This window comes from Anas acuta, chromosome Z, assembly GCF_963932015.1.
Source record: "Anas acuta chromosome Z, bAnaAcu1.1, whole genome shotgun sequence".
Taxonomy (NCBI): Eukaryota; Metazoa; Chordata; class Aves; order Anseriformes; family Anatidae; genus Anas; species Anas acuta.
In genome coordinates, this window is record NC_089017.1 from 65,644,298 (window position 1) to 65,671,542 (window position 27,245).

At 38.9% G+C, this 27,245-nt stretch overlaps 1 protein-coding gene across 8 annotated transcripts; it reads left to right on the forward strand.

Moving 5' to 3' along the window:
* On the forward strand, positions 1 to 27,245 carry LOC137848283 (RNA exonuclease 1 homolog). Of its 8 annotated transcripts, none has more exons than XR_011091251.1 (16): positions 1 to 7,739; positions 10,148 to 11,190; positions 11,730 to 11,822; positions 12,378 to 12,549; positions 13,332 to 13,474; positions 15,878 to 16,012; positions 16,514 to 16,610; positions 16,856 to 16,918; positions 17,448 to 17,594; positions 17,971 to 18,078; positions 18,653 to 18,726; positions 18,977 to 19,087; positions 19,362 to 19,477; positions 20,332 to 20,380; positions 20,886 to 21,024; positions 22,330 to 22,450. XR_011091251.1 is itself a non-coding variant. In XM_068667303.1 (16 exons), exons 1-16 carry the CDS (start codon positions 7,583 to 7,585, stop codon positions 25,941 to 25,943), a joined length of 2,808 nt encoding a protein of 935 aa, XP_068523404.1. In that variant the 5' UTR covers positions 5 to 7,582; the 3' UTR covers positions 25,944 to 27,245. The 8 variants fall into 8 exon arrangements, 7 of the variants coding, with proteins under 7 accessions (XP_068523409.1, XP_068523405.1, XP_068523406.1 ...); XM_068667303.1 differs by lacking the exon at positions 20,332 to 20,380 and adding an exon at positions 25,855 to 27,245 and having other exon boundaries at positions 5 to 7,739; XM_068667304.1 differs by lacking the exons at positions 11,730 to 11,822; positions 20,332 to 20,380 and adding an exon at positions 25,855 to 27,245 and having other exon boundaries at positions 3 to 7,739.

Consider the following 27,245-nt stretch of genomic DNA (forward strand, 5'->3'; position numbering starts at 1 on the left):
CTGGTGCATTCACTCAAAACGCTCAAGTTTTCCAGCAGGTTGGCTGTTCCCTGAGGCTTGCATCAGATCCAGACAGGGTTTGTTGTGCACCACCATTAGAAGACTGAAAAAGCTTCTGTTTTTGTTAAAAGAAATGAGAGAGGCATAGAGCAGCGCAACCAGCACTGTGCATGAGTGAGGGAGAAAGATTTATGCTTCATCCAATGAAAGAAAGAAGGATCATGAAGTGGGAGATTTATCTTCTCCTTGTGAAGCAACTGGAAAGTGTTACCTCCTGCTCTGAGCCTAGGGTGATGTGGAAAAAGATGAGGAAATATTGAAATCAAGTTTTTTTTCAGCAGATTAAAGTTATCAAGCCTTTTTCTTAGTTGTCAAACCCCTGTTCATAAGAGCAAATTCCTAAAACCCTGCTCAGAGTAAACCTTTGGCAAGGTATCGGCATGCTGGAAATGGCACTGGAGCTGCCAGTGCTTGAGGCTGCTATGCAATCACTAGTTTGCTTTTCAGTTTTGAGATGAAAAATTGTATGTCTTTCAAAGTCAAATACAACAGAATTCTGTTGGCAGATTTTAACTAGAAATCTAATTATCTGATTGATGAGCAAAATGAAATAGAGTTTTCTAAGCAGTTAGTATGAAACTCCTCACATTATATTTTGTTCTGGGGTTTTGATTCATTTGTTTTTGTTAGAACCTCCTCTGGCACTTGTTATGGGAAAGATCAGGTGAGGAAATCATAGAAAATGATCTAATTTGGGCCAAGAACACCCTCCAGGAGCAGGAGGTGTCCACTAGCTGTAATGAACATTCATCTGGCCCCTTCTGGAGCACTCAAGGAGGGTAAAGAGACAAAGAGCTGGCCCTAAATAGAACATGTTTTTATGTGTAGGAAGTAATGCATTTTCAAAGGCCATGACATAAATTGAAGAAGCTAGAGGTCATTAACTTTGATCTTGTAGCAGTGCTTATTCATTTAAATGACAGGCAGTATAATTATTTCCTGAAAGGTGAAAATAGAAGAGAATCTGTGATCTACGGTTAAGTGAGAAAAGTACGGAATAAGACAATTAGGTTGTTGCTAACCAATTGCAGGAGAGCCAAGAACGAACACGCTGAAATTAAACATGTTTTACATTATATGTGTAATACAGTTATGCATGTGTCTCCTTCTCCATAAGGAAGCAAGATGCATACATAACATACACTTGGATTTAACTTCAATATCCTGTGGTTGATGCTAGAAGATGGCTTAGGCTATATATATGAGCTAATGTCGGTTTTGAAAATATTTTTGGACATTGCTATGTAAGGGATAATCTAAATCTTCTCTGCTACCTCTAGCAGAGACATACACCATGTGACTTCTACTTTTGACACCTGTCCCTTCTGCAAGAAAATGAAAGGTACCTCAGAATTCACGGCGTGGGGCCCAGGCTGCCATTCATCGATCACCCAGCATGTTGGCTTGGCTGGCCTCAGTACTCCAGCTGCACTACTGCAGTAAGCAGTACATGCTGCGTGCAGAAGTACAATGGTATGTCAGACGATCCAGAACATTGCCTATGCTTGTACTCCAGCACAACAGAAATTTAAACATGAGTGAAGATGTAAGAATTAAAGTTGTGTTTTTTTGGAGTGGAAAATTCCACTAACCCTGCATTTTTAAAGGTGATTGTGGAGGCATAATGATGCAGGGTGTGTTAAGCAGATAAGGGGGCAGGGGAAGGTCCCACTGTCCTGAAATAAGGAGGATGGCTAAGAAAAACAAAACAAACAGTGATGGAGTCAGCAAGAACAAGAAGCTATGAAATCATGGGCCCCTCCAATTTAAAAACAAAACAAAACAAAACAAACAAACAAACAAACAAACAACAAACAAACAAACAAACAAAAAACTTTACATACAGGGCATAGTAACAAGTGTCAGGCAGGTTGTGAACCTGTAGTACTCAGCCAGTGAGGAAACAGGAGGAAGCAAGCATCAGACAGTAGGGAATATAGGGCTACGCTGTACTTCTGTGCATTGCTGCTTGCAGGATGCCCACTATTGCAATCATGAATAAAAATGGTAATTCACTGAGATCCTCACCTGAGCCCTTGCTTTTGGCTGCAGATTATCCCTCACAGAGATGCTTGTCCAGATATTTTACCATGAATTTGCAGAAGACAGTATGCTCCATGTCACCCTGGCAGCATCCCTTGGGACAAGAGGGAGGCTGCTGGTCCCAGTGCTAGACAAGCAGCAGCAATCCCTCCGCAATGTCCAAGTCCTAGCAAGGAGCAGCCTACCTCCACAGCAGGTCACGTCACTGGGTGGGATACTTGTCCCTGCAGCAGGAGCTCCCTACTAGAATCACCTTCCATGTCTTCCTGGTGCTGCTGCAAGGCTCCGGCACTGTGGGCTTGATGACTTTGTTGGACACAGCTCCTAGACCCTCCACTGCTGCCAGGACACTGAACATGATCTGTAGCTGCAGCTCTACAGGTGGCGCAGGAATGAGCCTCCTGGTGCAAGACGTCACCAGCTCTCAGCCTTCAGCATTGAAGGAGCCACCATTTCCCAGCCTGATGAGCACTAACTCCTCTGGGACAGCTGGCAGCTCAGATTTTGTTTGGAGATGGTCCTGTCAAGCTCTTTCTCATTGGATCTGGAACTGCAGAGCCTGCTGACCTTCTCCTTCAGCTCCTTACTTGGAACAGAGGTCCTCCACCAGCACACACCTCCTGTGAGTGAAGGCAACACTGGCCCAACCAGCAAGGCATCAGAGCTGGATGGCTGTGTTTTGCCTCATTTTGTTGCTCTGAGCTCTAAATAACATTTGCTTTTGTCTTGCAGCACAAATTTCCTGGTAGCTCTTGACATTGACTTGTCAGTTAATCACATGTAGGCTGCTTTGGATATGAATTCTAACTTTTTCCTGTAACTGTGCTATGCTCAGTTCAATGTCTGCCATTCTGTTTAACTCAAAATTCTTGCAAACAGGTTTGTGGGCTGTTGGTTATGACTGTGCAGGGAATTTAACAGTCTCCTCCGTGTTACTCCTCTCATCTGTATTGGGTGATTTATCACCTGAATACAGTCTAGCTGGGAGAACACTTGGACTTCTCTGTGTCTCCAGAAATCAAAGCTCTTCTCCCTAAGGTCTTTCACCAAAAAAAGGCTCACATGCTTACGTCAAATTGCAAATTTTAAAAATTAGTGACTGTTTCCCTCGGAAAGGAGTGTTTCTAGGCAGGGCGATGGCGCTCTAAGATCACAGTTCACTTTATCCAGCTGTGAACTGCCAAAGCTACGGACTGGGACCTGTATGTGCCACACCACAAATGCTGTTCCTTCCAGTCTTTGAAGTATTCCATCAACTTTAAAACTCTTTCTTACATTGATAGTGTAATGATGTTTTCAGCCTTTGCTTTTTCCTCCACATTCTTCTGCAAGACCCTTTCCCCGCAGCACTTATTTTTTCATTTACCATTGTAAAAACAGAATGACTTTTCTTTTTGTAGTCAGCAGAGGGAGCTTTGTCACTTCTGCTTTTGAGGCCGGCTCTGTGCTTGTGTGAACTACAGTTCTGCTAGACTTCTGCTACACGGCGGGGACTTCGCTCACGTGATAAAGCACCGAAGCCAGGCAAAGAACACAGGGTTTTGTGTTTTGAATGGGCTTTTTCGTCATTTTTACGTTGTTTAGTTCACATAAGTTAGATTCTTTTAGTTCACAGGAGTTAGCTTCTCATGCCCTACCATTTCTTTAAAAGATTCTGGCACAGTGACAGTCACATACCAAGTTTGACAGATATTGGTGGATCAAGACCTTTCCTAGGTTTTTAATCTGTTTATAATTAGTCACAACAAATACTACTCGAAGACTGCGCTCTGTTCTATCTAAACAAAGAACACTGCGTTTTGAAGCAACAGAGTCTTCATTGAGTATGGACAAAGATGTTATAATTGTAAACATGCATTTGTATCAGTTATAACATCCTATAATTATTAAGGTTGGAAAAGACCTCCAAGATCATCTGGTCCAACTGCTCCCCTACCACCAATATCACCCACGAAACCATGACCCTAAGCACAACGTCCAACCTCAGCGAGGAGTTAGAGCGGAGATTTCCATCCTCGCACGTCCACAGGGCCCTCTGCACGTGAGTGTGCCAGAGGGAGGAACAAGTGTGATGTCTCCAGGACGTGACATCTTCCCCGCCATGTCCCCTGTGGATCCCCTGTCAGGCCAGGCTCTGGGGACAATGGTGACATCACAGTCCGGGAGGTGGCTGGGGACAGCAGCCACAGGAACCATAAGAACCCCTGGGAAAGCAGCACTGTTTCTGCTATGAGGGGCACGTTGCTCATCTTTGTACCACTCCTAACCTCAGCAAGGATGACCAGACAATTTACTTTACCTTCTGATGGTATGTACCAATCAAAACCTGTTTCTGGTGAAATGGATTACCTCAGATACCATTGAAGTGATGTGGTTCTCCAAGAAATGCCAACTAACAATATGGAGCAGCAGTCTTGATACCTTTTGGACACAGAAAACTAGAAATATGCAGAATCTATGGTTCTGCAGATAACTTCAGGCACGCCTGTCTCCTCATAGATGAAAAAACGAGTTTTAATGAAACTCAAAATACAAACCACAGCTAGTAACTCAAAATACTACAGTTGATGGAGCTGCTAAACTTCTGTCAGAATTTCCCGTGATGGTGGATAAAAGTCATGTCTAGAAAATTTGGAAGAGGCGTACTTTGGGCCAAGTCATTGACAACTAAACATGGATCTGTGTTTTGGTAGAGGTAGTCATTTTACTAGGACGCGCACACATTTATTTGCAAAATGCATATGTATAATCTGTTTCTACATATGTCCAATTGCACAGTGCACTACCATTTCAAATGCTAGTGGTGTGATGTCCTTTACTGTTGTAGTGTCAGAGAACGCTGATTTGCTCCAAAGGAATGCAACCGAACAAACCAGCCAGGAAGACTTTAAAGTGCAAGCAATGCTTATTGCATCATCTACAGCTCTTGTCATCTACATAATATTTATTATACTCTTTTGTGTGATTTTTATCAAGCACAGAATTCCAAAGGGGTAAGTTTTCCAGTCATGTACCGTGTCTGATATTTAGATCCGTTTACAGCACCTCTGAACTCTCAGTGAACCAGAGGCAGAAACTGCAATATGGTCCTACAATATTCTATCAATTACTAGATTGTGTGTTGGTTGGTAGAAGACCTCCCCTTATAAATAACAGCCATTGACAGGACTGTATGCTTTTGGATAACGAAATTAAGTTCTACTGCAAACATCGGATTACAAAATATGCAAAAATGTGAAGAAAGCTGGGAAAGGCTGCACAGGCAAATGAAAAGTAAAAGTAGAAATTATTAAAAAAATATAAATTATGTTATTTCCAGGAGTCTGTGTACTAAGTATTTCATTATAAGATGAAATGCTCCTCTTTGTCAGTTCAAATCTTGAAAAAATTGAAGTTCAGTAATTTGTTGCCATCTTCAGTGGTATCTGTTAAGTTTCTGCTGAATTCCTCTAATCAGAATAACGTTTTTTTTTTGTTCTGTGTTGTAGGAATTTTTGTCGTATGTTCAGATGCTCACGTGAACAACAGAAACCAGCTTCGGAGGCACGGGGTGGGATAAAAGCATTAGATATGCAGAGTGACTCACACAAGACAGGCTCAGTCTCAGAAACTGTACCCCTCATGAGTTCAGTAGTTGATATGCCATCAGTTTCTGATGAACCAAATCACAATGATAGTCCTTCATCAGAGGACTAAAATGAAAAGTAATAATCTTAGTGAAATGATATAATCTTAGTGAAAAATGAAAACAAATATATCTAATAAAATATAAAGTTACCATGACCAATAAGCTCTCAAACTCATTTGCTGGCTTATGTGCAACTATGTTTTGAGAAATCAAGGGGAAGTTGAGGTTGGAAATTAGGAGACATTTCTTTCCAGAGAGAAATCCAGTCAGGCACTGGAACGGGTTGCCCAGGGAGGTGGTGGCATCACCATCCGTGGGGGTGTTTGAGGAAAGGCTGGACATGGTGCTTAGGGACATGGTTTAGTGAGTGATATTGATGGTAGGAGGGTGGTTGGACCAGATGATCTTGGAGGTCTTTTCAAACCTTAATGATTCTATGATTTTATGAAATAGTGCTTGTGATTCACTAAATAGGTAGCTTGAAGTCTCATGACAGAATAGAATAAGCTTTATGCTTTGACAGGAGCAGGATATAAATTTCAGTTCTGAACACAAATGTTTGCAGGCAAGCATTAACTACTTCAGAATAAAGCACCAGGGGGTACAACTCTGGCAAGCTCCACATTCAAGTTGAAAAGGAAGAGCTGAAACACTGTCACAATGACTTTCAGAAAGGAATCCAACCAATCCAACATACGTGGCTCACACTGAGTAGAAATCTTGTGGTGAGATCTCTGAACAGTAATTATTTTCTAAACAAATATTTTCTGAGTGAAAAGTAGCAAATGGAATTTTGAAATATATCTAGTTGTTATTGTCTTTGGCATCCAATATAGCAGATTTCCTTTTTCCTGCCATGTCAGGAGACATCAGGAGACAGGTCATCAGGAGACAGTTAACATTAGCAGCCCATTTTCAGTTAGTTTTTTTCACTCTTTTTATAGTTATTACTTTCATGTTTTTGGTGTTTTGAAACTGTGTTTGATCACCTGAAATTAAAGTGTTGCCTTAAGGATGGTATTGAAGCTCACCCCACTATGTGTGTGTTGACAATATAGATGACATAACCTACAAGAAATAATAGGAAAAGAGTGCAGAACAACATATAAAGATGCTATAAAGGAAACAAATTTCTACAAATATATTCTATGTTATATACATATATTCTACAAATTCCCAGTTAATTCACGCCGCGAATATTGAGAGCAATGCTGGTCCCTTATTCTTGTTTTAGAAAAGGTTGGATGTGGTGCTTAGGGACATGGTTTAGTGTGTCACATTGGTGGTAGGGTGATGGTTGGACCAGATGATCTTGGAGGTCTTTTCCAATGTTAAGGATTGTATGATAGTATATGACAAAAACAAGAAAAAGGTTCATGGCATGGCAGCAGAGACCACCATACATCATGGAAATGCTTCAACAACGCAACCATAAAGCCAGCTAGAAAAGAGCAAGTGTTGGAAGGAGAGTGGCTTTAAGACACTCATGAGTAAAACAGGTAGCCAACAACCACCTGTGCCAGCAAGAGGACCGGTGTGCTCCAAATGGCATAGCTGGGAGCCAGGCTGGAGATACCCTTGTAGAAGACCACGGGCAGGCTGGACGAGCCACCACATGCTGGCAGCGAGAGACTTTCACTGAAATCCCTCAGCATAAAGCTCTCAAAGACCCTGAGGGCTCTGTGGCGAAGGTCTCCTCACCTCGCTCACCTCTCAGGGCAAGCCGTCTGCCACCTCCCCTCCGCGGCAGCCCCGCCCGCTTCTCCCATCCCCTCCTCCCCATTCTGCAGGCGGTAGGGACGGGCTGTGGCGACGCGGTGCCGGGTCGCCCCTCGCCCCCCGACGGCTGTCATGTTTCGCCCCGCCGGCTACTTCTCCGGCTTACCCTGCCCGTTCCACCAGGCGGAGGACGGCAGCTGCCGGCGCCCGCACTGCCAGTACCTGCACGAGTCGTGGCGGCAACCAGCGGCCGAGAGGCATCCGTCTGCCGTCGGGGGACCCTCGGAGGGTGAGGATGCCGCGGGGAACAGGGGCAGGGAAACCTGTGCTTCTTCCATCAGGTGTTTCTGTGGGGTAGATGTCATTTGGAGAGGTAGTAGAGTAATAAAGCTGAATGGGTGAGGTGCAAGGGGGAGGGTGCTAAAATGATCTCCTGTTACAAATTACAAAGCTTAGTGACGATAACAGCCCTTATTAATGGGAAAAAATATGCTTCTGAACTGGACTTAGAAAGTGTATTACTAAAAACAAGTGTTTCTCAGGTTATTTTGAACGTTGCTGGGTCTCTTCGACATCATTTGCTGTGGACTGCACTGATAGTGTACCTGTTACAGCTGCTTAACAAATCAGTAATTATCAAAGTATTTATCATCTGTTATATCTGTGGATTTTAAGTAGATGTGACTGAGTTTCTGGCTTGATGCTAAGAGTGCCCACACCCCTGTTACAGTACAGGTTTTCACTGGGCATGTAGTGTCTTTCTGTGCATCAGGAGCTTCCTTTTCACAGTCAGTGCCTGGGTTTTCACACTTACCAATAAAGGGTAGCATGTACTAGATGTTTTATTTCTTTCTCCAAGTTTGCTGCACTTGAGCATAAAGACCTGCAGCCTAGTAGAAGGACTTGGATAATATGATGGTTGCAATGGGCAGTGGGAGTCAGGGTTAAAACAACCTGTGGCATGGAGTCCTTCCCTTCCTGACTTCCACCTGTGCAGCGGGATGTGACTTGCTGAAGGCTGAATCTGTTGGCATCTCCTTTTTAGTGGCCAGAGTGCTTCATTAAATGGCTTCTGCAGTCTCTAGCCAGCTTGAACCCTGAAGGCTTGCTGATTCTCATTTTACTCAAAGAATAACCCTATAGCATGGATTACTGTAAAGTTTAAAGGATGTCTTCTATAAAAGTCATAGAAATGTTACTAATGTTAGGCTATTTGTATTTCTGTTAAGAACAATTGCCACCTCAAAGTGGCTCAGACGATTTCTTTGAGGTACGTAGTAGTACTGGTTTGGGCAGGAATGGAGTTAATTGTCTTCATAGCAGTTTGCATGGGGCTATGTTTTGGATTTTGGGCCAAAACAACCTAGATAACACGTCAGTGTTTTAGTCGTTGCTGAGCTGTGTTTGCACAGCATCAAGGCCTTTTCTGTTTCTCGCTCTGCCCCACCTGTGAGCAGGCTGGGGGTGTAGAGTAATTTGCCCTGTGATGTTGTGCTCAGCAATGAAATCTGGGGGGGAAAAGAAGGAAGGGGGCTGTGTTTGGAGTTACAGTGTTTGTCTTCCCAGGTACTAGTTGTGTGGTTCATCAGGTGTGATGAAGCCCTGCATCCCTGGAAATGGTTAAGCACCTGCTGGCCAATGGGAAGCAGAGTACACATTCTTTATTTTGCTTTGCTTGTATGTTTAGTTTTTGCTTTTCCTAGGAAACAGTCGTTATTCCAGTCCATGGGTTTTCTTGGTTTTGCTCGTCCAATTCTGTTCCCTGTCCTACTGGGGGAGTGAGATGGGTTAAACCACAGCAAATGGGTGCTGAGGTTTTGTGGTACCTCCCTGTGCTTGCATGTTGTTATGTTAATGCCAAAGCTATGGATTTCTGAGTAGCCTGGAAAGAATGCTGTTCACCAGCAAAATGCAACTTTTTAGTAGGTCCCTGAAATGTTCTGTAATTACGGGTAGAATTGTTTTTGAAAAAAAGTGGTTACATATGGTTTTAAAAGTACAATTCTATTACATGCTATTGTTAAAAACACTAGATTGATACTAGCAATTCTCTGAGACCCTGTCAGCCAGTGAAACTTTGGGAAATAACCACTAGACTGTAATCAGTGAGAAGATGCAGGAGAGGATAGAGACAGTGCCTTGAGAAAATATTAGCTTACCATAACTCAGTCTCTAGTCTGTAAAAGCTGAAAAGATGGAGGTTAGTTTCTCACATGTCCAGTTGGAAAATTCAGCTTTCAAGGCCACTTAAAGTTTGTGCGTGACTGTAAATATGTCTGTCTTGAAATGTTACTGGGGACATTTGGGACAATGAGATTTGTTCATAATCAATAAAGCAGATTACGTATTTTAGCTGAGAAAAAAGAAGTAGATGGTTTGCGACTTAATGTGCTATCATTTCTTTCCTTGACATGGGCTGGTGATTTGCAAAAACTTAAAAGGGCTGAAATAGAAGGAGATAAATTCAAGATTGAAACTGAAGAACTGAAAGAACTTTCTCAATACAGTCTTCCAGGTTAAATGATTAAGAATCCTATAACCCTTGAAAATAATCTTAAGATACTTTCTTGTAAGGGGGCCATTGTAGTGCTTTTTTCTAGCACTTTTATCATATGATTTTGGTTTTCTGGTACAAAAATAACATCTCTTCCTTTAATTGGGAAAAATAGAAAATAATATTTATGAAATTATTTTCAGGGCTGTCTATCTCTTCCATAACAACAGAAGATGAAAATGCTAAGCAGCAGTTGTCTAAGCCAACAGAACTATTTCCATGTGAATATCAAGAGGCGAATTCAGAAGCATCTCCATTTAGGAGGAAATTCAGAAAGAGGTCAAGAAGCTATTCCCCAGTGGAACCTGAAGAATCTGATGATGAATGTGATCTTGTCATTGATGAGCCAGCACTTGTTAATAAAAGACCAAGAAAAAATAGGAACTATAAAAACTTGAATAGAGAAGAAGAACTGGATGATGTAATACATGCAGAAGAATTGCATGGTAGTATCATAGCAGATGGTCCTGGGTATACACCAGGAAAATCAGAAAAAAGAGCTGATTTGGAGAAGAGTGGCAAATGTTTAAATGAAAAAGCAGGGAGTGTTTTTCTGAAAGCAAACAAAATTTATTTGCCTGATGTAAACACTGAAACACAGAAGATTTCTGAACAGAGAGAGAGGCATGCTTGTAACTCACAGAAACATAAATCTGCTTCTGCTGAGGCAGATGTGCAGAAGAAGATTCTGAAGCAAGAGAAAGCAGAAAGCAATATATTGGTCAAAGAATTTGTTCAGAAATATACTGGTAGTGAAAAGGGTGTGGGCAGTGGAGGAGTAACAAAGTCTGTCTTGTGTACTAGTCACTCCTCTGGAAATGAAAGTACAATAAAAAGACCTGGAAAGCAAATAATACTAGATACAAAGAAAAGTTGCAGCACTGATAAAAAATTGGGGAAAAGCCCAAAGGATACATACTCGTATCCAACTGATTTCTTAAATGTGGACAAGGAGGCTTGCTCTGGTACAATTTTACAGACCAAAAACATTGATCAAAGCAGTTCTGTTCAACCTGTGTGCAGAAACAAGAAAGAAGGTGAAAAAATTCTGAGTTCATCTGCTGAAGACATGGAATCCAGTGGGGAGGACACAGAGATCTCAGAATCAGATGATCCTATAGAGGAGTGTCGGAGGATTTTTGAGGAGTTTGAAAAAGAGGCACAAAAGAAAGACAGTGATAAGCAGGTATTATGCTTCTCTTTAAGTTCTTGCTTCTTTTTTTTTTTTTCTTTTTTCCTGAGCATATGGAGGAGGAATGTTATCTGTATAGTCAAGTTCAAATGCTCTTTTATGTGTTAATAAAGGTTAAATAGTTGAGCCTTCCATGCTAGTAGATGAACTAATGAGGAACACTTACGACTCTAGTCTTGTTTGACACTGGGTGATCTATATGTTTCCAAAAGAAAAAAATCACCCCAGTGGCTCACTTCCTTGTAGTAGACTTCATTTTACTGTTCTAAGCAAAGTTTTAGAAGCAATTGTATGTTCAGTAGTCTCCTGCTCATCTTATAAATGAATGTGGGAACTTTGAGTACCACTACCCTGCTTTGAAGCACTGTGGCTGAGCTGTGCTGAATGTAGAGTACCTGTTTAGTACTGGTGGAATTGTACTTTCCTGGTGACTTGTTTTGGCTTAATATCCTGAAACATTGGAGTGAGTGGGTCATGAGGGTATTAATGAAGTCTGGAAGTTGGTCTAAGTAGCCTGTTCTTATTTTTAATAGACTCATGAAAAAAATGTGGATGCCAGTTTATTAGAAACCGAAGTTAATGTTGCTGGACAAAAGAGAAGAATTACAGACATCCCAAAATTTGATGTGAGTTTTAATCTTGTAATAAAGTGAAGTTTAACATAGCTTCACTTAATCTGAGTAGACTCATTTTGACTTCGGGTTGGCTGAATCTTGTAATTTTAAAAGTATTTTAAACCAAAATAGAACAAATGCTTCATCGTCTCTCCTTCTAAAAATGGAAGCAGATATGTGATCACCTAGAACCTGGAGTTAGTTCCTGATGCAGGTGAAGTAAGTTGCTGCCGAGGGCCGCTGAGGCTAATGAAAAGAGCCTTGAAAAATCACTTTGTTAAGGAGGCTTGGTCTGAGATTATAGATACAGCAGTGGGAAACCAGAAGTGATTTATACTTTCTCTGCTCTTAAAATGCTTTAAGTGGCAATGTTAATAGCAGCAGGTATAATTCTTTAAGCTCTTGCCCCTCAGTCCTCTTCCAGATTGGCCTTTTTATTCTGGGGCAACAAGTAGAGAGAGCTCTGAATCTGATAGCAAAATTCAGTGTTAAAAGTTAACACCGTCTTGCTGTGGTTTGGAACTGCTTGACTGCTAACCCATCTCTTTCTGTGTGTATACATAACAGGTATGTAACAAAAATGAAATGGAGCCTTTCAAAAGATCTCCTGTGCAGCAGGGTCCGAAGAATCCAAGAATCCAGACAGCACAGTTGAAAGCAAGGGAATTAATAGCTTCTATTGCTACTGATTCTGGACAGGAGAAGTCTATGTCTAAACAGTCAGCTATTCAAATCCAAAGTAAGAGATCAACTGGTATGAAAACTTGGTCTTTAGGTTTGACGAACTAAATTTCATTTTGCTTGCTAGCTGTCTTGGAGTATGTTCGCTTTGTGGTGATTGTCAACTGACTGATGGTGGACACTTAGCTTGGGAAATAGATGCCCTGTCCAACTACAAAGTTATTTGAAGTCCTTTAAAGTACTTCAACTGAGCTGAAGTGGTAACAGAAAAGTCTTTCAACATTTACAGTTTTGACCAAAATCCTGAAAAAACATTTGTTTCCTTGTATCGATACATGAGTTAAAAGAATGAAAATGTACCAAGTTTGATTTCGGTACTGATTTCAACTGTTAGGGTTCTGAAATAATTTGTTTCTGAAACACTTATTAATTGCATTGGAAAATTAGGTTAGAATGATGGCTTCCCTGATTTTTATTTTTTTTAACTTGTTACCATTTTTTTTGCGGGTTGAGGAGGGAGAGAGGACAGGGAAGGCAGATAATTATGTGTTTAAAAATCACTATCACTACAACTTCTAAATTGCTTTTTAACTTGACTTGTATGGTTGTTTCTATCTAAGGTCTTCAAAAATACTGGAGGATGCTTTGGATAAAACTTGTTGGCAGAAGTGAGGTCTTAATGTGTTTCCTGAAGCTCCAAGTTCGCTTCTGTTGTTTAGGTTATTTTTACCCTGCTTTATGTTAAAGGAGCAGTGAAATAACAGTATGGCAGATTAATGGTAACTGTTATTTAAATTACATTACAGTTCAGATTCAATCTGTATTTTCTCTGTGTTTCAGCTTCTTCAGATTTGCTTGAAGTTCAGCCTGTTGAAACCGTCAGTGGTCAACTGCATAAACCAAGTAAAGGAAATGCTGAAAAAGCAATGCCATGCAAACTGTCTGTTCGTTCAATTGAAAAGACCGCTCTCATGCTATTTGAGGTACCGTAGAGTTACAGAGCTTTGGTATATAAAAGGGAACAGAGGTAGAAAAACTGCAATTTCAGACACTATGTTAGAATGTAAACCCAATAACATGATATACCAATTAAGCTTTTTAAAAAAAAACAAACACAACTGATCATTGAATGCATTAAATCATATTTAAAATCAAGATTACATGTATACGCTTGTGGAATGTTCTGCGGTAATGTTCGATGTGATGCATGCTGGTAGAACTTGAGTTAAATTTGTACCTGTTTGTCTTTGTAGCTGCTGTTTATTTCCTATGATGTATTTTTCTTAACAAAGAACGATTTTATATATATATATATATATATATACTTAATATGATAATGTGTGAGAAATCACACAAGACTCTCCTAATATTGCATTATGCAGCATGTCTCAGTTGTTAAATATAGTGCTTTCACATGCTGTCAGTACCCCTTCTCCCAGGAATCTCTGAAAAAAGCAATAATTTTTGCTTGCAGCAACTTCTCCAAAAGAAATTGTACCCATATTCAAACTGCTTCAGACCAGTCAGCACATCCACAAGAAAACAGGGAAATGACATGGTCAGCAAGGTGAATTCCTTGCAGTGAGGGTGTACTAAATCCTGTGGTTTTCCAAAGGTGAAAATTCTTTAAATTCTCTTGAGATTGGAGACAATGTGCAACTCCTGTAGTCTTTTAGTGCTTACTTAGAATTACTAAAGAAATACTGATCATAGTAATGGCAGCTAATAAAAGTGCTGCTTTTCTCCATGGCTAAATCAAGTTGCTATACAAACTGTGTTTTTGTTTTCATGTTTGTACTAGCTTGCACTGTACAGATGTAAGCAATTCGTTGTATAAATTGCTAAGTCACCTGGAGAAGGCTTTGTGGAGACTGCATTGTGGCCTTTCAATTCTTTAAGGGGGCTTATGAGAAGAATGGAGAGAAACTGTTTACAAGGACAGGTAGTTTTAGGACAAAGGGAAATAGTTTTAAACTGAAAGAGGGTGGGTTTAGATTAGAATTAGGAAGAAATTCTTCACTCAGAGGGTGGTGAAACAGGTTGCCCAGAGGAGCTGTGGATGCCCCATCCCTGGACATGTTCAAGGCCAGTCTGGATGGAGCTTTGGGCAGCCTGATCTAGAGATGTCCCTGCTCTACTCAGAACTTCAGACTCTAATCTTGAAATTTCTTTAAGGCAGATGTCACTGAAGATTTTCTGAGGGAAAATTAATTACAAGGTCGGTGCTTCATTTTCTTATCAAAAATGTCAAATCATATAATGGCTTGGGTTGGAGGAGATCTTAAAGATCATCTAGTTCCAACCCCCTGCCATTGGGGGATTGCCTTAACCCAGGTGCAGCACCTTGCACTTGGACATGTTGAATCATACGTGGTTCGCATCAGCCCACTTCTCCAGCCTGTCCAGGTCACTTTGAATGGCATCTCTTCCTTCTTTGGTATCAACTGCACCACTCAGCTCTATAACAAACAAATGTTATGTCTTTAGTCAGTTTGGTTATTGATGTTTTTCTAGTATATTAAGTATGGATTACTTCATGCTTTATATCTCTAATATCTAAATTCTTGTTTCCTGAATAGCTTACTCCATGGCTCAGGAAAGGTAAAACTAGCTTGTTACAATAATACGTGTTGCCTTTGCTACTCATATGCCAAAACTACTACTTTTCTTGGTAGCAGTATACAAATATAAATGCCACTCTAAAGTGAGCTTTCCTAGATTACAAAAGGGAGGTACAGAAATACTACTGCTTGCTTGATACGCACCATGTATCTTTTTTAAGTGTCTGGACCTTTTCAGCTGCAACAGTGCCAGAGTTAATCTAACTTACTGTTGAATTTTTAAATGTGATGATTTTAACTTCTGTGTTTTGTTGTAAAATAAGCATTTCAGGGTTAGCAAGACCTTAGTGTTACATTGGCTATGAAAGTTTATAAATTCCATCAAAACAAACTTTTTCAGTCTAGTTCATTTTGTCCTTAGTTTATGCTATGAATGAAATACTACCTGCAATGAACACCAGATGGAAACCCTGACTGTTAAATTGTTGCTGAACTGCCAGTGCTCTCTGAAAGACTGAACTTTTTCTAACAAAAATGAAGTTGAAAAGTAGTTTTAATGTCTCACACAACTTACTTTGAGTCAAAAAGTACTTTGCTTAGTTCAAGCAGGAAAAATCTCTAGCTAGTATTTCTGATGGCTGTTTCTGGTTCCTTGTGTAACTGTTGTGTAAGTTTTTGTAATGACTTTTCAGTAATGTATGATTTTGTCTAAGGATGGGCAAAAGCATGCCTGGTTTTAGTTCTTTGGACTGTTAATATTGATCAGATTACTGTGGTTTTTTTTTTTGTTTGTTTGTTTTGTTTTGTTTTGTTTTCTTTCTTTAGGGTTACGTTAAGAAAAAACCTTTCATTCCTGAATCAGCATCTAAAGTACCACGGGAGATAAGGCAGCGATATTTCAAACTTTTTTTTGAACATTACCTCAAAATTTGTAGCACGGTGGAAGAAGCTGGTGGCAAGGTTTGTAATGTTTTACAGGTCTTTACAATTCTTCCTCTTAAGTCAGTAGGTTTTAAATTGCACAACATGTTTTGTTTGTTTGTGTTTAGGACTAATATTTCAGCCTTTTCAGGAAGCAAAAGTTAAAATGTACTGGATCTTACACTTTCCTCATGTTATCAATCACTTACAGTTTTCCACCAGCAAAACCATTTTTCTTAGCACTGCTAATTATCTTTTAAAATTATGTATGTTAGTATTAGAAGGGATTTTTTTTTTTTTTTTTTTTTACATATGCATTTCTGTGTTTTTTTTCTTGTTTGTTTTTGTTTTTTTTTTTTGTACTTCAGATTTAGGACACTATTTGAATGTGTGTCTCTAAATGTAGGTTCAGAATCTCAGATTCTAAATGGCAGTTCTTCCTGTGTTTGGGGTGGTGGTGGGGGAACCACAGCCAAACAAAAAATAAACACCGACCACATAAAGTACCCCACTAACACTCAGTCTTTCTTTTTTATACAGGCCCGGATAGAAGAGCAATCTATTTATGATCGTTGTGGCAGTAAAAACATGTACTTGAATTTTGCTGTAAAGACAGTGAAAAAACTGAGAGATCATGGTAGTTTTGCTTTCAGTTAAGATTATTAAATGGGTTCCATGTATAGAATTTAGGATGGGAGAGGGATTATAAGGATAATTTAGTTTCTCTTTACTGTAGAGATTTCTGATTATTTTCTTCTTCCTTTGTAGAAGTATATCACGAAAATAAAAATTGATATTTTCATTTATAAATACATGCATAGCACCTTAACAGGAAATCTGAAATTCAGAATTAATGCTAAAAATATCCTTTCCTGAATTCAGGGCAATCTAGTGACAACAAGACTCCCAGTGGTGCTGGATCTGTAAAGGCAGACAATGAGAAAGGTAAAGAAAGGAAAATGGAGATGTTGGTTGTGCACTTTAGCATGTAAATGGGCTTATTTCAAAATGAGAATGTTGGAAGTGTGAAAATGTTGGTTTTTTTTTGGTTGAGTTTTATCTGTTAACTACTACAAGGGTTCCGATGCAATTTGCTGTTTGTTTTTAAGGTTCATTCTTTGGGGAAAAATACTGAACTTCTGTTTGAAAAGAGCACATTCTTCGGTGTTGCTTGCCTAGCCTTTCTGGGATATCTAGTAATTTACCATCTCTATTGTTTTGTGCCTTTGTTTTAAGCAATTCTTCACCTCTGATAGCTTCCAATTGCTTTGATGGATAAGCATATAATTTTTGCATGTAAAGCAAGGTGCACATCTTCCAATTTCAGTTTTAATTTATTTTGGAAGTGCTGGGATATTCAAGTGCTGCTTATATTTGGTCTATTATTGTTTAAACTCTCGGTTGGTTTATTTATTTTAGGGTGTTGGTGTGTTTGTTTTTTTTTTTTTTTGCCTTTTTTTTTTTTTTTTTTCAGAACTCACAGGTGATGTTCTGTATGAACTTTTAAAAGATTACCTTTTAACTGAGCAACAGTTGATTGAAAATAACTTCCCTCGACCAAATCCTGAAAAAAATGGTAGTGCTATATTTCGTGGAGTTAGAAAAAAAGTTGTTTCAGATAGTAAGTATAAAAAAAATGACTTTGAGTCATTGTTACACAGGAAACTAAAATATGCATGTGTACAAAATACAAAGTAGTTTCATGCTTAGTTCCTGAACCTCAAATAACTTCACAAGCTTTTATAACTAAACTGTGATCAGCACAGCAGCTGATCTTGCACGTAAACCTGACACTGAAAGTGCTAGAGAGGAGCTTTATTTATCTTAAACTCATGGCAAGTCTTGGGAGACTCTGCTTATGTATTGATTTGCTGGTCTTGCAGTTACTGTTCATGTAACTTTCGTACTTCAATGCAGTATTTTTCATCTTTTTTCAACTTGCTGACAAGCTGGTGAGGAAATACCTTTTTTTTTTTTTTTTTTTTTTTTTTTTTTAGAGTTCCGAAGAACATGCTGTAGGTGTGGTGAAGTATTTACTGTTAGTTCAGGAAAACATAGACTTAAAGAATGCAACTACCATTCTGGTAGGCTATTGGAACAAAGAGGTAAGTACTCTTTGGTATTCAGTCTTTGTGGAAGCTGTTACAAGTCATGACGTCTCATCTCAAAACTGAATAAAATCAGAGTAAACTCTTTTGCACAAGTACCACAGATGAGGTACATTCTGCTGTTCTCTAAGTAACGTGTCTAGTTACTGGAGCTTGTTTTCTCTGTATATGCCATAAGTTCAGGAAAGTTGATGTTGATAAAACCCCATGTGAAGAAAGGAGAAAAATACTCCTTGTGTGGCCCAGTATTGACTTCTAAATGAACCTTGTCATCTCTGCTAAGACTCCTTAAGAACTCAAAGCTATACTAAATGCTTCCCACAGTGAGAACCTCACAGGGAATATTACAACTTTCTCCCATTTGTTAGCATTTTCTTTGATTTACAACCTTTTATTGAGGTACAAGTGACATAGCACCGTCTTGATGGTACCGAGCAGTACTCAGGCTTACCTCTTTCCATAGTGCAGTCTCAAGAGAAAGTGGAAAAGGAGTAAAGGTGCTGATTTTTTTTTTCCTTGCCAGTGCCATTTGCTGCAAAACTGCTTCACTTTCAACTTCTCTTTTTGGCAGTTGCTGGTGGCTTGGAAAAACACTATAGCTGTTGTGAAGGAATAGTTGGGTCTCCTGGGTGCCAGATTGCAAAGGTAGGATTAATGTTCTTTAATGCAGTATCTCAGATTTCCTTAGCATCCTGTTGACTTGAAGCTGGGTGTGTCTTTTTGCAAGCTACCTGGTATAAGATTTTTGGGTTTCCTTGCCTAAGGCTTAATAAATTTGTTGGCACCTACTGACAGGAAATATATGTGCTCCTTAATCTATTAGAGAAACAGATTGGCAATTTGTTTAAGATAAGTTTAGCAAGCCTGCATGTAAACACTAATGGAAATTTTGCAGCTTCACGTTCATGATGGGAGAAAGGAGACATTGGATGGCTTTGTGAAGACATTAATTAAATCACCGCCTTCTGATAAAAAACATGGTATATATGCCCTGGACTGTGACATGGTATGAACAACCTAAAAATTTGGTTCAGTTAAAAGTATACTGCTACTTACGAGGCAATTTCCTGGGTGTAGTAGTTTGGCCCTCATAGCTCTGAGAGGCCTGCAGAACTCTGGCTGGTTACTGTAAGTGAATGGACCTTCTGTGTTAAATACGCAGCGAGCAAAGCTGTTTGGATTTCTTGATGCTGTAGCTGGTTCTACGTTTTGTATAGCCATGTACTATAAAGAAACACTGGTGTTGAATAAATGCTCATTAAATTTATTTTTTTCTTCAGTGTTATACAAGCCAAGGCCTGGAACTTACTAGAGTCACAGTGGTTGATGATAAGCTACAGGTTGTCTATGATACGTTTGTTAAACCCCATAATGAAGTTATAGACTACAATACAAGGTATGCTATTCTGTCTATACTACTTGAGGATTAGGCTCCCTAAATTGGCAGATGTGAACTTCAGATGTAAGCAGAAACCTGCATCTATTAAATGCCTATTACTAGTTACACAACTTGAAGACTTTCAGTCAGGAATGAGGCTTTCATTCTTGCAGACTTAATTAAGAAAGACGTTTCTCTTTGAACAATTTGTTTGTTTTTACACTGAAGACTCCCCACCTTCCTTCAAAAAAACAAAAAACAACAACAACAACAAAACACAACACAACAACACAATAGGTTTAACCTTACAGGACTTGCTGCATTCCCTAAGAATTAAAGCAATTTCAATTTTTCAAATTTCATCTGTAAATGTCTCACTGAAAAGCAGTATAGTCATAAGTCATCTAATAAACCTGTAAGAATGTTGTCCTGGTTTTAGCTAGGATAGAGTTAATTTTCCTCCTAGTAGCTGGTAGGGTGCTATACTTTGGATTAAGATGAGAAGAGTGTTGATGACATACTGATGTTTTAATTGTTGCAGAGCAGTGCGTACACTAAGCCAATGACTTCAGCTCCTCTCTCTGTCCAGCGGGCAGGCTGGGGGTGCATCGGGACCTGGGAGGGGACAGACCCAGAACAGCTGACCCAAACTGACCAAAGGAGTATTCCATACCATATGGGGTCATATATAGGGGTGGCTAGCTGGGGTGGTGGGGCTGGCTGCTCGGGGATAGGCTGGGCGTTGGTCAGCAGGTGGTGAGTAATTGCATCGTACATTACTTCTTTGTACACAATACTAGTAGTAGTACTATTATCAATATTATTATTATTATTTTCCTGTCCTAATAAACTGTCTTTATCTCAACCCACAGGCTTCACTTTCCTGTTTCTTTCCCCCATCCCAGAGAGGGAGTGGGGAGGGTGAGTGAATGGCTGTGTGGTGCTTAGCTGCCAGCTGGGTTAAACCACAACTGTACAGTTTAATAAGATTTGGCTGTATTTAGCCCACTTGTATTCTGTCCTTCTACTGGGTCTTATTTTTGAGATCAGGAAAAAAATAAGTTTTAGACTCCTGTTAGTTCCTTGAAGTCCTGCAACTGCTCTGAGAAGAAACAAGTTTTGAGTCTGCCTGTAAAAAATATATATATAAAAAATAAAGGAGAACCAGCATAATGTGTGCCTGCTTCCTTGGCAGCAATAACAGTTTGCTCAGAGACTTGTTTTCAGTCTGTACCTAAAACATAGGCTCAGTTGCTTGTAGTGATACAGTGAAGTTGAACAAAGCTACATGATATTAAATTACCTCATACAGTCTAAGTGAAAAGGAGTAGAATGGAAAAAATGCCTTGTCAACTAGGGTTTACTTTAGGTGTTCGGGAAATATTTCTTAATGTCTCTGTTAATGATGTTCTAAACCTGTCCTTAGTTTCTCAGGAGTAACAGAAGATAACTTGAAGAATACGAAAACAACTCTTCGGGACGTACAGGCAGTACTGCTGAACTTGTTCAGTGCAGATACAATTTTGATTGGACATAGCTTAGAAAATAATTTCTTCGTTCTCAAGGTAAAATAAGCTGTTTGAAGCAGATTTTAGGAGTTGAGTACTTGTCATGTTGTTGTGTTATAATTACTTTCAAAAAGAATTTTGTGTTTCAGCAGACTAATACATGAAAATGAAATATACTTGATTGTATATGACAATTGTACTGAAGATAAAATTACTTTCATAGAAGGAAGAAACATTAAGATGTGGCATGGTAAACTTTCTGAGACTTGGGCTTTCTACTCTGCTGTTTTGTGTTTCTAACTAGGTAACCATACATCACTGTAGAAGAATGATATCCTTATTATTGGGTTGATAGAAACCTGAAATTTATTGCTTTCTGATATTGCTGAACTTGTGACTGCAAAACTGTAGGAGGCACACTCAAATAATACCAGTGTATTGCTCTTAGGATCTCTGGAAACAACAATGCTGCCTGTCAAGTAATCACCAGTAGCTGCCAGAAATACATGGATTATGCTATTATATATCAAAGGTAGCAATATTCCATGAAGAACACAACCATCTGCAAACTTTTCTCAGCCTAGAGAAGAAAAGGCTTATGGGGAATCTTACCAATGTCTCTAACTAATAGAAGGGAAGATTTCAAGAAGACAGACAGGCTTTTTCTAGTAGTGCCCAGTGACAGCGTAAGAAGCAATGGGCACAAACTGGGATGGGAACACAAGGGATGCCCTAGGCGTTCTGAACATCAAGCAAAACTTCTTTACTATGTGGGTGACCAAACACTGGCATGCCCATATAGGCTGTGAAGTCCTCCTCTGTGGAGGAAGCTGCCTGGACATAGTTCTGGGTAAGCTGTTCTAGGTGACCCTGCTTAGACAGACTGTATGAGATGATCCCCAGAGAACCTTAACAACCTCAACTTTTCTGTGATTCTATCATTATTACTAGTGAAGGAATTAAAATTTAGTGTTAATAGAATTTCATGCAAGTGAAACCACAGAATCATGGAATGCCTTGTGTTGGAATGGACATTAAAGATTATCTAGTTCCAGCACTTATGCCATAGGCAAGGATGCCACCCTCATATATACACAACTAACAAATGTCAATGCACAAACGTACAGCAATCACTGTACAACACTATTTTTACACAGTTCTTGCACCACAGCTTGCTGTTCTACGGTGATTAGAGCAACATAGGACAGATGAGATAGTATTAAGAGTTCAAGGATTAGCTTGGATGTATTATTCAGAAAGTAAATGATTTTGATCCTTCATATTATTTCTTTAATAAGTAAAAGGAGGTGCCAGACTGTAACTGGATATGTCATCATTGATGTGGCCTTTGCTTTTTTCCAGCTGATACATGACACAGTAGTGGACACATCAATATTATTTCCTCATCGGTTAGGTCCACCTAACAAAAGAGCACTTCGGAGTCTGATGGCTGACTACCTCATGAGAATTCATCAGGGTGATGGTAAGAGCATGGGTTTTTACTAAGCAATCAGTATGTTGTGTCATGAATTGGTAGACAGGAATAACCCAGGAAATTGTAAGATAAAGTAATACACTTGCTGTAATTTAAAGCTTTGTCTTGGGTACATTAGTTCCAGTAAATGCAGAGGATGTATAAGGTGATTGACTTGTCAAAGTGATCATCACATAGAAGTGTTACAGTTGCTTTGTCTTGTAGAAGGGACATTGGAAAAAAATCCTGAAGTGTGAAGAGGCTAACTTCTATTACAGATTCAGTTGCTAAATCAAGCTGATAGAAGAACTCTTCAATTCAAATACTGTGCTTTTCAGTACTAATATTAGAGTAAACTTCTAGGCTGTAAAAGACAAATGAATAAGCCTATTCTATGCCGTGTGTATAATACTTAGGAAATGGTACATTTGACAGATATATATTGCATTGACCATGTACAATTGTTTTGAGTCTGATCTTACATACTCAAATTCAGTTTCTTCTAATGAACGGGCAGTTGCCTGTTTGCTCTTAATTGTTCTCCAGGAGGCTTCACTGATGAAGTTCTATTCTGCTAATGTGTCTTCTTTCCCAGGGAATAGATAAATAGTAGCAGTGAGCAAAACTAAGACAGTGGAGGAGCTGGGTTTTGCAACTGAAAGCTTGTAACATCTTCTGACTTACTTTGCACTAACAGTCTTATGCACAACGCTCTGGTGAGAATGAAAGGAATGTCAAAGTTATTTGTACAGAATTTTAGATGGCTATCTCAAATAGTAAAAACTGCCATTTTCCAGACTGCTCTGTTGGAGTCTGGGTTTAATCATTCTTTGATCACCAGTGAGCTAAATTTGAAATGTAACCTATAGAGCTGAACAGCTGCCATTTCTAGAAAAAATAATCCTGACACATAACTTCCCCTCCTTGTGTTTATGCTGTTTTTGTTTGTTTGGTTGTTTGGTTGGTTGATTTTTTTTTTTTTTTTTTTTTTTTTTTTTTTTTTTTTTCTGCTGATCCGTCTCTTACAAGATGAAAATAACTAAATTGAAATTTGAATTATTTTTTTTGTTGTTGTTGTTATCCCAAGGATTGTTAGAAGAGCTGCCATTGCTGAGGTAGCTTGTCTTACAAAATACCAAATACTTGATTTGGCTGGAAAACTATGGCTTTAATAACTGAGTTTTGCTAGACTGCTTGAAAACAAAACAAAACAAAAAACTGTCTCGTGCAGGCTACACTTCCTTGAGTAGTTAAAATAGCATCTGAAAAGTGGAATAGTAAGTCTGGGGTGTGAAGCAGATGCAACTTTCTCTGGCAAAAGATAATAGAGGGTCTGGAAAGGTCACAGGATTATGACTCCTCAGTTTGCTTCTATGGCTTTTTTAATATGTCCAGTTTTTATAGAAGCTGTACAAGTATAGAATCTTTTGCAGAGATATTTCTTGTATTTGCAGTGACATTGGTGTGTTACGTGAGTGCTTTCACCAGCTTGTCTGTCACAACTGTTTAAATTATGTTTTTGTTGGGAAGGAAGCATAGCCACGTACACATCCAAGGAAATACTTCACTGCTGTATGCCAATATATATCTGAATTGCAACTACCAGTCTGAAGATCTTTCCTTTTGAGTCTAGGCTGCTATATGGAAAATGATCTAAAATCTCTGGCATTTAAGTTTTACAAGAGAAAGCTAGAAAGTGGTACCTCTATTAAGTCATCTTTTGTTATGATAGCACTTAAATCCTCTGCTTCTTTGGAAAATGGAACACTGTAATTAAATCTAAGAATTATTTTGTCCTTACTGTCAATGTATTGTATTGTTTGTTGTTCTCCCCTGCCTGAAGCATGTGGAATCAGTGCATTAATGCAGTGCTATAACGCAAAGAAGCCATACTGTTTGCTTATTGAGCCATTAGCTCAAAACAGAAAGGGGATAGGATTTTTTACCACCTTCAAATTAAAAAGCTAACTCTATGATGTCAGGGTTTTTTTCCTCGACTCTTTGGGTTTCTGAATCACCAGCCCATATCCCAAACCTGTTTAAATTACATCTTCTGTACCTTTATTAAAACTTCCACTCTTGGAATCACAGAATCATAAAATGGTTTGGGTTGGAAGGGACCTTAAAGGTCACCTAGACCAACCCCCCTGCCATAGGCAAGAATACTTCCCTCTAGACCAGGTTGCTCAAAGCCCCATCCAGCCTGGCCTTGAACACTTCCAGGAATAGGGCACCCACAGCTTCCCTAGACAACCTGTTCCAGTGCCTCACCACCCCTATGGTGAAGAATTTCTTCCTTATATCTAGTATAAATGTACCTTTTTTTAGTTTAAAGCTGTTACCCCTTGGCCTGTCACCCTGACAGAGTTCTTCCCCAACTTTTTTGTAGGCCCCCTTCAGGTACCAGAAGGATGCTATACAGTCTCCCCAGGGCCTTCTCTTCTCCAGGACTAATTTGCCTTTGTTTAGCCTGTTTAGGATTTAATGAGGTAAATGAGGTACACAAATTCAAATCTCTCAATTTGAAACTAATTTCTATGTATGGAGATGGCTGAATACTATACTATAGCCTATACTATACCTATCCTAGACTTGCTAGAGTCTAATTTCTTCAACATGCAGCTTTGACTTTTAGTACGGAGTACTCAGAACTTGCATACTTAATAACATACATAATTACATACTGTTATCCTGATGGCCAATGTTTTCTTTTATATTGACTTAATGTTAGGAAGGGTATTCTGGTGCCTACATAAAGTGACAATTAATGAACATTGTGCGGATAGTTTATTTGTGTGGCTATCACCACTTTGCAGCCAGAATGCATTGAAACCTTGTTGCTGTACTAATGTAGTTACAGGAATGGTATAAAATATATGTAGACTTGTTATTTTAAATTGTTGACTTTGAATAAACATGTTCTTAAAACGTATATCAATATATAATTTAATTCCTTTAACACCATTTAGTTCAGATATTGTGGGTTCTTTCAGCAGATCTTTATCTCTGAAGAGAAAATTACCACCTAGTTGTAAATCAGTTTGTCTTCAGTTGCTCTTTCAACTTCTGATTTTGCACAAGATTTGGAGAGGCTGACTTTCCAAAGACAGTTATGTTGGATGCTCTGGTTTACTAACCCAGACTCAATCGCATATTGAAGCTAGAGGACTAGAGGATGTGGCAGGAAATGGAATACTACCAGACAATATTGAGCTTCTAGACACAGTTATCTAGACACAGTTATCTTGAGTTTAGCAAGAACTTGCACCAAAAACAGTCTGGATGCTAGGTACTCTTTCAACGTTATTCACAGTTGTTCAGCTTCTTAATAAACAAGCCTACCATTATTCCTACCATTATTTTATAAAGAAATGTGTAATCTGACACTTCTAATATTTTTTATTCTCCCTTAGTTAATGGCCATAATTCAACTGAAGATGCAATTGCATGTATGGAACTGATCTTCTGGAAAATAAAGGAGGACAAAAAAAGGAGAAAATAGTGATGATTTTGACTTTGAAGGAACTGGATGGTGGGACTAAAATTCTACTTTGGTTTGACTCGCTAATGACTGTAATTTGACTCTAAAGCTTCAGTAGCAATTATTTTTCATGTGTAAAAGAGTGCAGTGGGAAAACTTAATGTAAAAATCATACTTCATCTACTTTTGATGCTTAAGATGAACATAAATGAACAAAATAGAAGTAGGATACACTGAGCGAATGCTTTTGTGTTAAATAGCAAATCTGTTCTGTTAAAATAATACTTTCTGTAATCATCTATCATTAATCATTAATTAATCATTAATCATTACTATTATACGTAGCTGTATATACCAATCACAGTGACTGAAAGCACTTGTTTAAAGTTCTGGAGATAATTTGATTATTTCTTGTTCAGCCTCCAGCAAATAATGCTTAAGTGCTCTAATTACTATTGTGTGATGAAAGGTTGATTTAAGATTTTTTTTTTTTTTCTCCCTTTCCCTATCTGCTTCTCTCCACCTCTCTGTGCTTCCTGAGAGAGGGAAAATAAACCTAGCTACTTCAATGAACTACTATGTCAATTGACACAAAAAGGCACAGTACTAGAAATTGGATCATTTATGGAGCATAATAAACTGGTCTCTTTAAAAAATAAATAATAAATAAAAAAGACCATGTAGGAAGCTTTTCAACTGTGAAAATGCAGTGTGCTTTTCTGGCTTTATTGGGGTTCCTAAAAGCACAGTTATCTCAAGAAATAAGCATGCTTATTGCTTCAGCTAGAATTGGACAGTGTAGTCCAATTATAAGCTGTAATTCCTTGCCTCCCTCTTAAAGCAAAATGCAGCATCTGCTACCTTCACAAAGGGATGTAAGTTCAAGATTTTAAAGTCTTGTTGCCACTTCCGTGTGAAGGAAATCAAAGACAATAAAAAGAAAATGTACAAAACTGTTTTTACAGGATCGTAAAGATGAAGATATGGCTTTGCATTGATTCCTGAAAAAATATTCTGTGTGTGGGGAAAATGGTCTTGACTGAGGTGTCTGTAACATGAGTAGCATAGAGAAGATCTTGCAGTTGTCATGGACATGCTGTGCATAATAACAACAAGTAAACTGCATGACTAGATTTATATTGAAAAAAAAACAAAAAACAATGTGCTTGTTTTTATGCTTTTTCAGTGTCTAGGGCATGCCTCATGTTCGGTAATATACTGTGAGGTAGTAGCTGTGGTTAGAAGTAGTGTTACTTGTTAATTGTCCTTTCTCCAATACTCAGATTGTGGTTTAAATAAAACACCTTACTACAGCTTACAGAA